Source organism: Neolamprologus multifasciatus, chromosome 3 (genome assembly GCF_963576455.1).
Source record: "Neolamprologus multifasciatus chromosome 3, fNeoMul1.2, whole genome shotgun sequence".
Lineage (NCBI taxonomy): Eukaryota > Metazoa > Chordata > Actinopteri > Cichliformes > Cichlidae > Neolamprologus > Neolamprologus multifasciatus.
In genome coordinates, this window is record NC_140441.1 from 15,294,929 (window position 1) to 15,306,334 (window position 11,406).

Below are 11,406 nucleotides of genomic sequence, written 5' to 3' on the forward strand. Positions count from 1 at the left end.
GGCTACCTGAAACAAGCAACCTGACAAGTTGAATTATGGCGTTAATATTTAAATATTTGTCAACATTAACCTTTATCTCGGAGACAAATTTGCAGCTCGTGTTCAGGCGTTCGCACTGTTTGAGATCATGTCTTTGTTTGGAAAGGCCTTTATTGAGACTGATTGCCTTGGTTAATCACAGCCGCCAATGCAGCTCGACCACAGCACACACACAAAAAAAACCCTCACTCACTACGAATTAGCCTCAAATGTCTTGCTACTTTTTTTTAATCAAAGCATTAATAATTTACTTCTTAGATTGTAATGGGACTGCATGATTAACACACACACGCACACACCAGTAAAAGATGCGTGCGTGTGTGTGTGTACTTGTTTTGACTTTTTCTGGATTTCATGGGGTTTTCCGTCTTGCTGCGGTTTGAACAGATTGCTCACCTGGAGCGCACAGGCCACTACCTGACCGTGAAGGACAACCAAGTCGTACAGCTGCACCCCTCCACCGTGCTGGACCACAAACCGGAGTGGGTGCTTTACAATGAGTTTGTGCTCACCACCAAGAATTACATCCGCACCTGCACAGACATCAAACCCGAGTGGTGAGTTTCAGCAGTTTCATTCTGAGTAGGGGCGCTTTAATTTATCAACCTGCACTACCTACGTGCATTTCCGCCTAAAATGAGCGGTGCTGGTGCACGATAAATTACTGGTCTCAAACATATCTGAATTGTGGCCTGCTTCTCAAAGGCAAATTGTGTCCGCCATAAACATCACAATTCCTGCCAATAACACTGGTGCACTTTAAATGTTTACCAAGACTCTTCACCAATCACGTTGACGGTTATGAGGAACTAACGTTGTGCGTAAACATGACCCTGCTACACGTGAAAGTCATTAAATGTTTTTAATTCTCAAGTTTTCATTTCAGCTATGAGTCACTGCAGCACACAGCCACTATCGGTTAATCTAGCAATTATTTTCACAATCAGCTAATTGTTTGCTCCATAAAAATGTTATCAAATGATAAAAAAAGGGGCCTCCTATCACACATTCCCAAAGCTAATTGTGATATCTTGTTCTTAGCGACCAGCTGGAGCCACTGAAATGTTGTGTTTTTTATGGTTATAAAAAGGCTGACAAAAGCAATTATGACAAGGATCTAATAAAAATAAGATTGCAGTCATACCAGCGTCGACTTATGAGCATCGATGCGCTAGCAGCAAAACCGCAACAAACCTCGTATGCACGTTTGCCTCCTCCCCCTGTGACTTCGTCCAATTAAGGATCAAATTGTCAAACCCACACCAGTAGACGGAGTGTGAATATGGAAGAACGGCACTCTCCCACAAGTAAACACCGAAGACAATTTTTGTGACTAATGTTTACTTGCTTTCTTTTCTAGGCTGGTGAAAATTTCCCCGCAGTACTACGAGATGAGTAACTTCCCCCAGTGTGAAGCTAAGAGACAGTTGGAGCGTATCATTGCAAAACTCTCATCCAAGGAATACACTCAGTACTAAGAAGGTTTGCATGTGCCGCTGCAGGAGCCGCGTCCTCGCCCGCCTGTATAAAATGAAGACGCTCTTTGGGTTTTCTGTATATTTTATTTGTTTTATTTTCATCGCTCTGAACTCTATTTTTGCTCCTGTGTATTGAATGCGTAATGGTTTTAAAATCAATGATGAATTGACCTTCGACGGCCACTTTGTTTTCTTTAAGCCAACATGGTTAAAGCACTACTAGAAAAAAGGACTACAGATGATGAGTGGTTATCAGGAGTTTAGTCATTAGTCATTTACACCTGAAGCATGTTGTTTCATGTGAATTTCAACATTCCTCTTAAAAAAACACCCAAAATAACAAATCCCACTTTGGGATTCTTGGCTGTTGTTTTGCTTTGTTATGATGATCAAATGTAATTTATACTGCATTTTGATGCAGGTGAAATGTTGCGTTCTCTTGTCATGGAGATAATTTCCTGTCACATTTCCTGTCATCTGTTCAACTTAATAAAATGGCTTTTGTAATAAGATGTTTCTTCCTCTGTCTGCGTTAAAATAACAGGATAATCTGCACATAAACTTTCTGTCATCACCCTCACGTGCGCACACGTCCTGACCTGCCAAATCCAGCTCTTGAGGGAAGTTAAATCTTCTTACTGGGATATTGATAGCTTCAGAAACAGTTGGGGAGAGGGGGATGTTAATTGCAAATGTTTCGGAGCAAGATCAGTGTGAAATCCCTGCTGCGCTGGAGCCTGTTCTGGCTGTACTGCTTTGTGTCACTGCCTCTCTAATGTTGAAGGTAAACCTTGCGGTTGGAAGAAGTGTGCCTTGCTAGATTAAACTTAGAAACTAGAAGTGATTCCTTATAAACGAAGTTGGTTGAGCTCTGACAAACTTTCCTGAGAAGCTTTTCCCCTCTCATTCTGTGGGTCAGCAGCTTAGTCTAGACAAGCTCTGTGTGGCTGGCGATGCATGAATACCACGAGGAGTATGAACAGCAGGACTCTTGAACAAGACTACAGGGGAAAAAAATTCTGCTGTACCACCCTTGATGCCTCATCATCACAGCTTTGCAGGTGGCAGTTTAGTGCACAACAAGTTTCTGTCTTATTAACATATAATCAAAGTGCTGCCTGAGCTGGAGAGTGAAAGCACGTAGCTCCTCGTTTTACCCTTTAATCTATAAACTGGCTTCCAGTGAAGTACTCCCAAATTATATTGGGAGTGCTTGTGTATATTTTAATCCGAAAGATATTTCAAATGTCACTTAAGTCAGCTTCACTGGCTCAGTAGTGCAGTGGTATACACATACACCTAACAGAGAAAAATTTAATCCAAGGAGGGATACACGATCTTGGAAGGGCATCTGGTGTAAAAACCTGCCAAATCAAATATGTGGCGCCACCTGCTGTGATGGTCCCTTGTGAATACGGGAGTAACCAGAACTAGCTTACTTCGGTTAGCTTACTATAGGCTGCCACAGAGAGCATGTAAGAGATGGATGGATTATAAAATCGTAGCTGTCACTGTCTTTATTTACTTCATATGGTGTGTGTGGACTCTTATTTGGTCACACTATAAGCTTGGTTACCGAGCTGCATCCATAGATAGATAACTTTAACCAGGGAAGACACGTGGTGCCCTGCAAACAAAATGATGTAATATGAAATGTGTGTAGAAGTGTGTACATACCCATATGGAAAAGATATATAAATCTTATAAAGTTTGTATCTGTCTTGTGTGAAACTTGTATGAAAAGCATACAAGAGTGAAAACACATATAAGATCCCTTGAAAAATTATATAATGAAACTTGTATGTTTTGGATACTTACTAAAACAATATATGAAAGTAATGCGAAAGTGGCCACTTTCATGAGTAAATCATGTAAGTTTTTACTATTTCTTTTCCATATGGGTATGGATACATAAATCTAAAATCCCACAGTTACACGAGTCAAGAACAAGCAGTTGTTAAGAAACACTATTTGTGAATAACATCTAACAGAAACTTCAGTGTTGTGCAGCAGCATACTGCAGTGATGACGACTTACACGAAACCATTCTAAATAAAGATTGTGTGCATCACACAGACACGGGTACAAGCTTAGATTCTTAGTTAACATATGAACAATACTACAATCATTCATACTAGAATATGCCTGAAAGGCAGAAATTGACAGATCCAGTTCAGTGATTTAAAGTAGCTGAGGTGAAGCTTCCTGCTGGCTCCCACCTGGCTGTAATTAACAATGCATCATTTTAAGACACTTCAAATGGGTGTTAAGAAGAAATCTGATGTCTTTAAGACTTCACAATGGAGTAAGCAAAGCAAACGGACATTACACTGTGGGCAAAGAAGGCACCATACTTTTTACTCGATTAAAAGAATTAATCCATTATCAGAACGAGTGAATGTGCAAACAAACGCAATGTATTTAACCGCTTCTCTGCACCTTTCTTCTCCTGCAGGTGGACTGTCGACCGTATCACCATAACCTTCCTTTTGTCTCTTCTGCATCTCAACTTTACATCAATTGTAAGGAAATATACTTAAGCCTCAACTAAAGATAGAGGCAAAAAATGAACCAGTAAGCATTTTCACAATCTCTGTAGTGTCTGGATGTAGGCAGGCAGAGATAGTAGACCTGCTACTAAGGGAGTTTTAAATTAAACCTGCAGATTGTGTAATATGCTAAGTCAGGAAATTAGCATGCGCGCTTCAATATTTTTGGACTTTTGGGAGACGAGTTTTTAAGTGGATGGCCTTTTGCTTGGAAACATCCACAGAAACCACAAAATGGTACCAGAGAGATTAGTCTTTCTCCGAAGTGAAGCCAATAGAAAACCCATTAGTTTGAGCTGATCTGGAAATTATATGGAATTGATCCTGGGGTAAGAACAGTTTTTCATGCTCAATACTTCCCATTGATTCACCCTGCCATAATTACAAATGAAAATCATTACGTCTCCAAGTTGTATTTTTTTAGTGTCTGATGTGAGGCTACACGAGGAGAGCATGCGGTCTTATTTTCTTGCTCTTACTCTTTCGTCAGCACGGAGATGGATGTTCATACATATGAATACGCGTCTCTGTATTATTAACAGTGAAATCTGGACCGAGCTGGGATGCGGTTCATCCTTTGTTTGGCTATTAAAAGTTGAAGCCAAGGGCTTGCGGAGCACCGCATGAGAGTCGTCTCTGCATTTAATCCCACAGCTGTTACGCATCCATCCTTACACTTTGTGCTGATGTTGTGTGTGGAGTGGGCGGAGGACATTTATGTGGCTTTTTGACAGTAACTCACCAAAAAGTAGCAACCGCAAACAAATTCCAGACAGGTATTGTTCACTGTGTTTCCAAACTGTGAATCACCAGCTTGCTACAGCTCAATCTCCTACCACCCACAGAGGCCTGGATGGTGCCTCATCATCATTTGAGTCCGTGGGTAGGGAAGTTTATTGCAGAACACCTCAGCGTTTCAGGAAATCCATCCGCCCACCCAGTCCTCCTATCCCACGCCGGTCCTTCCCCCCACCAGCACCGAGACAGGTGTCTTATCTCCATCGCGCAGCACAAGCACAGCCAATCTTCCAGGAAGATGGCGACCGCAATGTGACAAATCCATCTGTCCTGGTTTGAATTTGTATGCTAATTTGAAGTAATAGCCCCTCTGGTGACAGTGCAAGGGAACAATTCAATCACGCCATCTATGACAGTTGCTTTCCAAGCCTTCTCTGTGATACGGGGAGTATATGCACGTACCGCCGGGTTAGGGCTTGATAGATTGGTTATGTAGGGGAGACGTGGCATGTAGACTACATGTTTAAAAATGGCCTGCCAGTTTCGGACCACTCACGAAACTACTGAAGGCACCTGTGCAGAAACGTGCAGCCGCCACCTGTGGGCAGAGGGGGAGTGGGGGAGGTGACAAAATTTAACCTCATTTATTTCCCCACAACGCTGGTAGCCGCCCTGAACTTTCACCCAGTTTCGCTGCCACAGCCTCCGTGAGAGATGTGCGAATGATAGAAGTATCCCCACATAAGATCACACCAACACAATTGTTACATTGTCACACTGAATTATCGCAGACTGCTGATTTGATTCAGTGAAAAGCTTTTATGTGTCACTGGGCAAGACGAAGAAACAAGTTGAAAGAACACAGAGGATCGAGGCACAAGTATAGGAACAAACCGGGCTGCGCCTCACTCTCAGAGGGAAGCCGGATGCTATTTGTGATTTCTCTCGTGTTGCGGCACTCCACCGCACCGTACGAACGTATAGGGCTCCATAATCTTTAAATTAATCTACAGCACAGGACAGATTATGGCTGATGGTGACAGATAAGGCTAAAGAACAAGTTGCCATTCGTTTTGCTTGCATCATCTTTTTCTTTGCCTCCAGATCAGAGACTGCTTTCCTTCGAGACACCGAGTTGGTTTGCCAGAATCCCGCCCATTCCAACCCCCGACTTCAGCGCAAGTGTCACGGAGAGATCAAAATCTTGCTAAATTCTTTATTTTAAGGTTTTTTTTCCCGAGCACAGAGGATTGTAATGTGTTTTATCATAATGTACGATGTTGACGCCGCTCGCAAGCCTCACGGCAATGAGCTAGATGAAACGCGAAGGCTGGGTTACGGGCAGTCACTGTAGCAAACATTCGCTGTCTTTTTCCCGCTCTCTGCCGCAGTGAATTCTTGACAATTTCTGCATAGGAAAGAGAATATGCAACACTGTGCCAATTGACCATACTTCAAAAGGGTGCAGATTACGCATCTTGATCAAACGAAGAGGCCGGCGAAGAAGACTGACGCTCGAAAGGCCCGTCTGACTGCGTGGGTCTCATATCACAATAAATGGTGTGCTAAAAGACAGTTCTTCAAATGAGCCCTGTTAGCAGCAAAATGAGAGATTGTCCGTGCTCAGCATGGCTGCACGCGGGTGACACTTATTCCGTGGCACAATGTTGAACTGGTTTGGCTGCTAAGGGCTTGTTTTCCCACAATGCTGTACAATTATTCTGATGGTTTGATGTGCAGTTAGGAATTTAGTCTAAAGCTGTAATTTCACTTTAATTGGGAGGCCTTTAATCAGCCATAATGGGCTTGATTCAGTCTGACGCCTCTATCTGTGACTTACAAAATGATAAAGCACATTGAAGAACACATGGAGAGAAGGGTTGTGAAGATTGAAATGCAGGGGAAAAAAAGGGGTTTTAAAACAGAAATTTTAATATCTCAATCCACCTACACTAATCTTAGTCGTGAAAGCCAAGTGTTGTGTCTAGAGTTGTTTAGCATGTTTACATAAAGGAACACTTACTGCCCCCTTGTTGCATTGTCTAGAAATATTGTGTAGCCCCATGGAGACTCAGGAGTTATGAGTCAACCCTGCAGGATTTTCAAAGGAACATAAACTATTTTGAGGTGTAGTAACACCAACAGCAACGTCATGATTTCATTTTAAACTTTACTAAGACAGTATAAACACTACAGTGAGTTAATAAATCTTAAGATGTTCAGTAAAAACCTACAATTTTTCTTTATAATGTCAAATCACATATTTTGCTTTGTAAGTATGTGTATTATGTATGTAAATGTAAGTAGTTTATCCATATTTTTTGTATATGTTGACAAATTGGCAGCACGGTGGTTAGCACTGGTGCCGCACAGCAAGAAGGTCCTGAGTTCAATTCCACCATCAGGCCGGGGTCTTTCTGTGTGGAGTTTGCATGTTCTCCCCGTGTTTGCGTGGGTTCCCTCCGGGTACTCCGGCTTCCTCCCACCGTCCAAAGACATGCAGCTTGTGGGCACTAGGTGTGAATGTGCGAGTGAATGAGAGTGCGAATGGTTGTCTGTCCCTGTGTGTTGGCCCTGCGACAGACTGGCGACCTGTCCAGGGTGTACCCCGCCTCTCGCCCTATGACAGCTGGGATAGGCTCCAGCGCCCCCCGCGACCCTGAAAAGGATAAGCGAATGGATGGATGGAAGTTGACGAATTATTAAATATGTGGAGTAATTGCATGTGTATTTTGATTGCAAGGCAATTCAAGCACTCATTATCTCATGATCTGGGAATAAATGAATTAACCTGCGGTTATATGTTCATCTGGTGCCATGAGCTGTTACATTTTGTACATATTTTGTGCCTGTCAATTGATCTAAGTTCTGTGAGACGAATATGGTGTACAGATGCTTTCAAGAGTTGACAGAAAGCTTCAGCAAGAACTTGCTTTTGTTTACAGTAAAGGCCCATTTTACCTCTGCAGTTGTTTTGGCTTATTCCGAATGATTAAACCTCTGCCAAGGCTGAAGCTAGGCCAAGCTACGCCGGAAAATGGGAACTATGTGCTGTCAGCAGTCTTTGTGAATATATAGGACAAATAGTAAAGGTGGAGGTTGCTTCACACTAACAGGCACCAGAAAACTAACAGGAGAGCGAGAGAGATGTCAATCAACTCAGTACACAGGCCCACACAGATCTGAGAAGACACACGGTACACTCAAACACCTGTGTGGGTGCACTGTGGGTTTGAAAGTTTGCATGCCTTTTACATTTTAGCATTAGTTGGAACACAGAATCGAAAAAGAAAAAGGCTCATTTTGGATACATATTTTGGACAGAATGTAAGCTGGTGTTTTGTGGGATGAAATATCTTTAGTCAAGATAAATCCCAAATAGAGATCAGGATACATGTAGGCCAAGGCTAAGTACTGAACTCTGTATTATGTCCTACAATAATTGTGCACCTTTTGACACACCTGAGTCTGTTTTAAAATAAGCAAAGGCGACAGTGACTTCTACGTGTTTCTTTCATGCACTGCCTACATCAACCCCCTTCAGTTTATGCAAAAAAGTCTGCTATTTTTGGATACATTTAAAGTATATGAAACACTGAGAAAAATCCATTTTGCACACAGACTTTCATCTTTGGGTTTGGGGAGACGATAATTCGAAGTTGTGCTAGTACAGTAGGCTATGTTACAGTCAAAAAAAAAAAAAAAATTAAGTCCTTCTAATTTTAAGAAAGAAGTAAACAAATTCATCAAAATTAAACTGGACTTTATGCTACCCCTGCCACACAGCCTGGAATGTGCTCCATCCATCCCTAAACTGGCTGGATGGATGTAACTTTGTACACACTGGACAGGTCAGGTAACTGGACAAGCCAACACAGAGACAGCCAATCACTCATACTCACACCTAGGACCAATTTAGAATCCCCAATTAACTTAATCCCACTAACTGCATGTCTTTGGACTGTGCAAACGCCACACAGAAAAGGCCCAGTCAGACAGTGGATTCAAACCCAGTATCTTCTTGCTATTAGGCAGCAGCACTAACCACTGCACAACTGTGCTGACCTGAGTGGCACAAAGTAACCAAAGTTAATCAAATTTGATAGTCAGCACATGTGCTTTTTGTGTTTACAAGTTTCCAAATTGTCTGTATAAGACTACAAATTGTTAAACCCATTAGAGACTAAATCACAGACAGCTCAGTTAAACTGGGAGAGAAGAGAAGTTATCAATACTTTAAAATGTACAAGATATTAATAGTGTGGTGATACCAATGTTACAACAAGGAGTGACTAGTATTTTACACTTAAATGTATTTCAAGATGTGGACAAGTTTCTGCATTTATTTTCATTATTTACATTTATTTTCAGTCAAATAGCAACTATCATATAAACATAAACCTGTGGGGTCTGGAGGTGGACACATGAAAGTGTTATATGTAAAACTTTATATTTAGCAATTTATTTTAAATATAACACAGGATTCTGTGTCAATTACTACAAAAATAGCCTTTTGAAATCAGATGACTTTTCTTATACATGCCATACACCCCACCCTTATTCTTGGTACCCCCTTTGTAAAAATCCAGGAAAACCCTTGTACAGGTGCTAGCTTTTTGGCATGCATATTAAGTGTTCACGAGGACATAAAAACTATTTAAAAGTTTTCTAATACTTCAAACTTCCCTAAAGTGTTTTTTCTACCAGCATGTTTACCGTTTTCATGTCACTTTTTTCATAATGCCCCGGATTTCATTAGCTGGGAAAGGATTTTTTTTTTTTTTTTTTTTAAAAAGACGTAAAAACAAAAAGCAGTTTTCTTATTTTGCTCACTGTGACCGAAAGAGAAACAGCTAACGACCACACTCCAGGCATCCAGTCGTTTCGCTGCCGTGTTATTTAAAGTAATTTTCATCGCTTTCGTCGGTAGCCACCGTTGACCCTGACACCTGAAGGCGGTGGGCTGCACCCCGACACATCCCACTTTGGTTTTTTGGAGACGACCGCCACGTGACCGAGGTAACGGCAGCATCCGCGCGCACACCGCCGCTGTTCGTTTGATAGCATCCACGGCGCCGGACGGAGAAGAGAGCGGGACAGAGAGAGAGAGAGAGAGAGAGAAAGAGGGAGATAGAAAGAAGCAGTCGTCGAGGGAAGACTTGAACAAAATCTCCGTCTTGCTGACTCCTTCACCAGACGCGGCGGGCACACCATGGACGGCTATGGCCGGACCGAAGATGAGCTGTTCTCCTCCTGCCTCGTGAACCTCACCTGGGAGACGTGCTACGAGCAGGTAGGACAGGTCCCTCTCCGCGGGAGAGAACAGCGTCGTTGTTTCCGCTGCTGTGATTTAAAATGGCACAAATATATATATAGAGATATGTAAGTGTTTAAAGGGGGAGTTTAAAGGGCTGGTTTTTAATGACTGACTCAGCACCTGAGGTGAGAGCAGGTACAACTTCACAAACTTGGGGTTTTTGTGTTTTGCCAGCAGGGTCACAAGAATACTTTCCTCAACTTCCCTTAAGCTTTCTGTTACTCAAACATTCTGCCTTTAAAATCAATAATGGATGAACCTAGTAGACAAAATAAATCTTTTGCCGGGAATGTTATCAATAAATTAGAGGTAAACACACACACACACACACGGCATTATTCCTTTGAAGTATCTGAGAGACATGATCTTTTTGGTGTTATGAGTGAAGCTTTTTCAAACAGAGATCATAAGACACCGGCTTCTTACTAAAGATACCTGTGTACCTGAGACCCGTGGGTTGCCGTGTGGGTCTGGAAATCAGGTAAGGCAGACTGAGATTGGAGTGAGTTGTGTTGTTGCTGATGCTGAGCACTTTGATCCTGGAGTGTCGGGCCTGTTTCTCACACAGCAGAGAAGCACTGGTGTCTGTTTGGAGATAATTACCTAATTCATCCTCCCTCTTCCCTCAAGCTCAATCAGTTTTGCCTTTTAAAACACACTTATCGTGCTATATGAAATCCCTCTTAATTCTCACATTCTAATTTGAGGGAGGAATGCGTGCGGCTAAAGTCATCTGCCACAAGAATGCCAATGAAATCATTCTCTATGAATGCTAAGAGGGCTCCCAGCTATTTAGCAGTTTATGCTCAATGATTGATGCCAAAATATTTGTACAGTGATTTTTATGGTAATTTACTTGAATGCCACTGTGAGAGCTCGGGATATATACGCGGGGAATTTATTTTTCTGTTATCAGTATCCAGGTTGCAATACAGCAGAGGAGGACACTTAAACAATCAATCTCCTGTGGTTTAGTGGGCTAGCATTTTGAATTACAAGTAATCGCAAATTAAAGAGGATTAGGCTCTTAAAGCCTGAGCTCCTGATTGGCCGTGCCGAGAGTCATATTGTAACAGTTATTTAGGCACAAGAAACAAAAGCCACCCAAAAACATGACTCAGAAGTGCAAAGTCACTGTGAATGGCATTTTAAATGTGCAATAATTAAGCCTCGGCTGCAAAGTGGATTTCGGCACATCAGTCGAGTGCAAGCGCATTTACAAATTTAAGACACTGAAATCCACAGCAGAGAACTGACTTAGCGTTGTAGACTTCTGCTGCATTTG

At 42.1% G+C, this 11,406-nt stretch overlaps 2 protein-coding genes across 7 annotated transcripts in view; both read left to right on the forward strand.

Moving 5' to 3' along the window:
• dhx15 (DEAH (Asp-Glu-Ala-His) box helicase 15) overlaps positions 1-9,588 on the forward strand; it is a 34,318-nt gene extending 24,730 nt beyond the window's left edge. Inside the window, 2 exon segments of the mRNA XM_085154788.1 lie at positions 427-596; positions 1,400-9,588. Of these exon segments, the coding sequence (XP_085010914.1) occupies positions 427-596; positions 1,400-1,517 (288 nt within the window). The 3' untranslated portion in view covers positions 1,518-9,588.
• Positions 9,589-9,690: 102 nt separating this feature from the next.
• The window catches only part of ppargc1a (peroxisome proliferator-activated receptor gamma, coactivator 1 alpha), a 300,416-nt gene continuing 298,700 nt past the window's right edge, over positions 9,691-11,406 (forward strand). For all 6 annotated transcript variants that reach the window (XM_085154758.1, XM_085154759.1, XM_085154762.1 and 3 more), the window contains exon 1: positions 9,691-10,097. In XM_085154758.1, the coding sequence (XP_085010884.1) occupies positions 10,017-10,097 (81 nt within the window). In that variant the 5' untranslated portion in view covers positions 9,691-10,016. The remainder of the gene's footprint in view (positions 10,098-11,406) is intronic.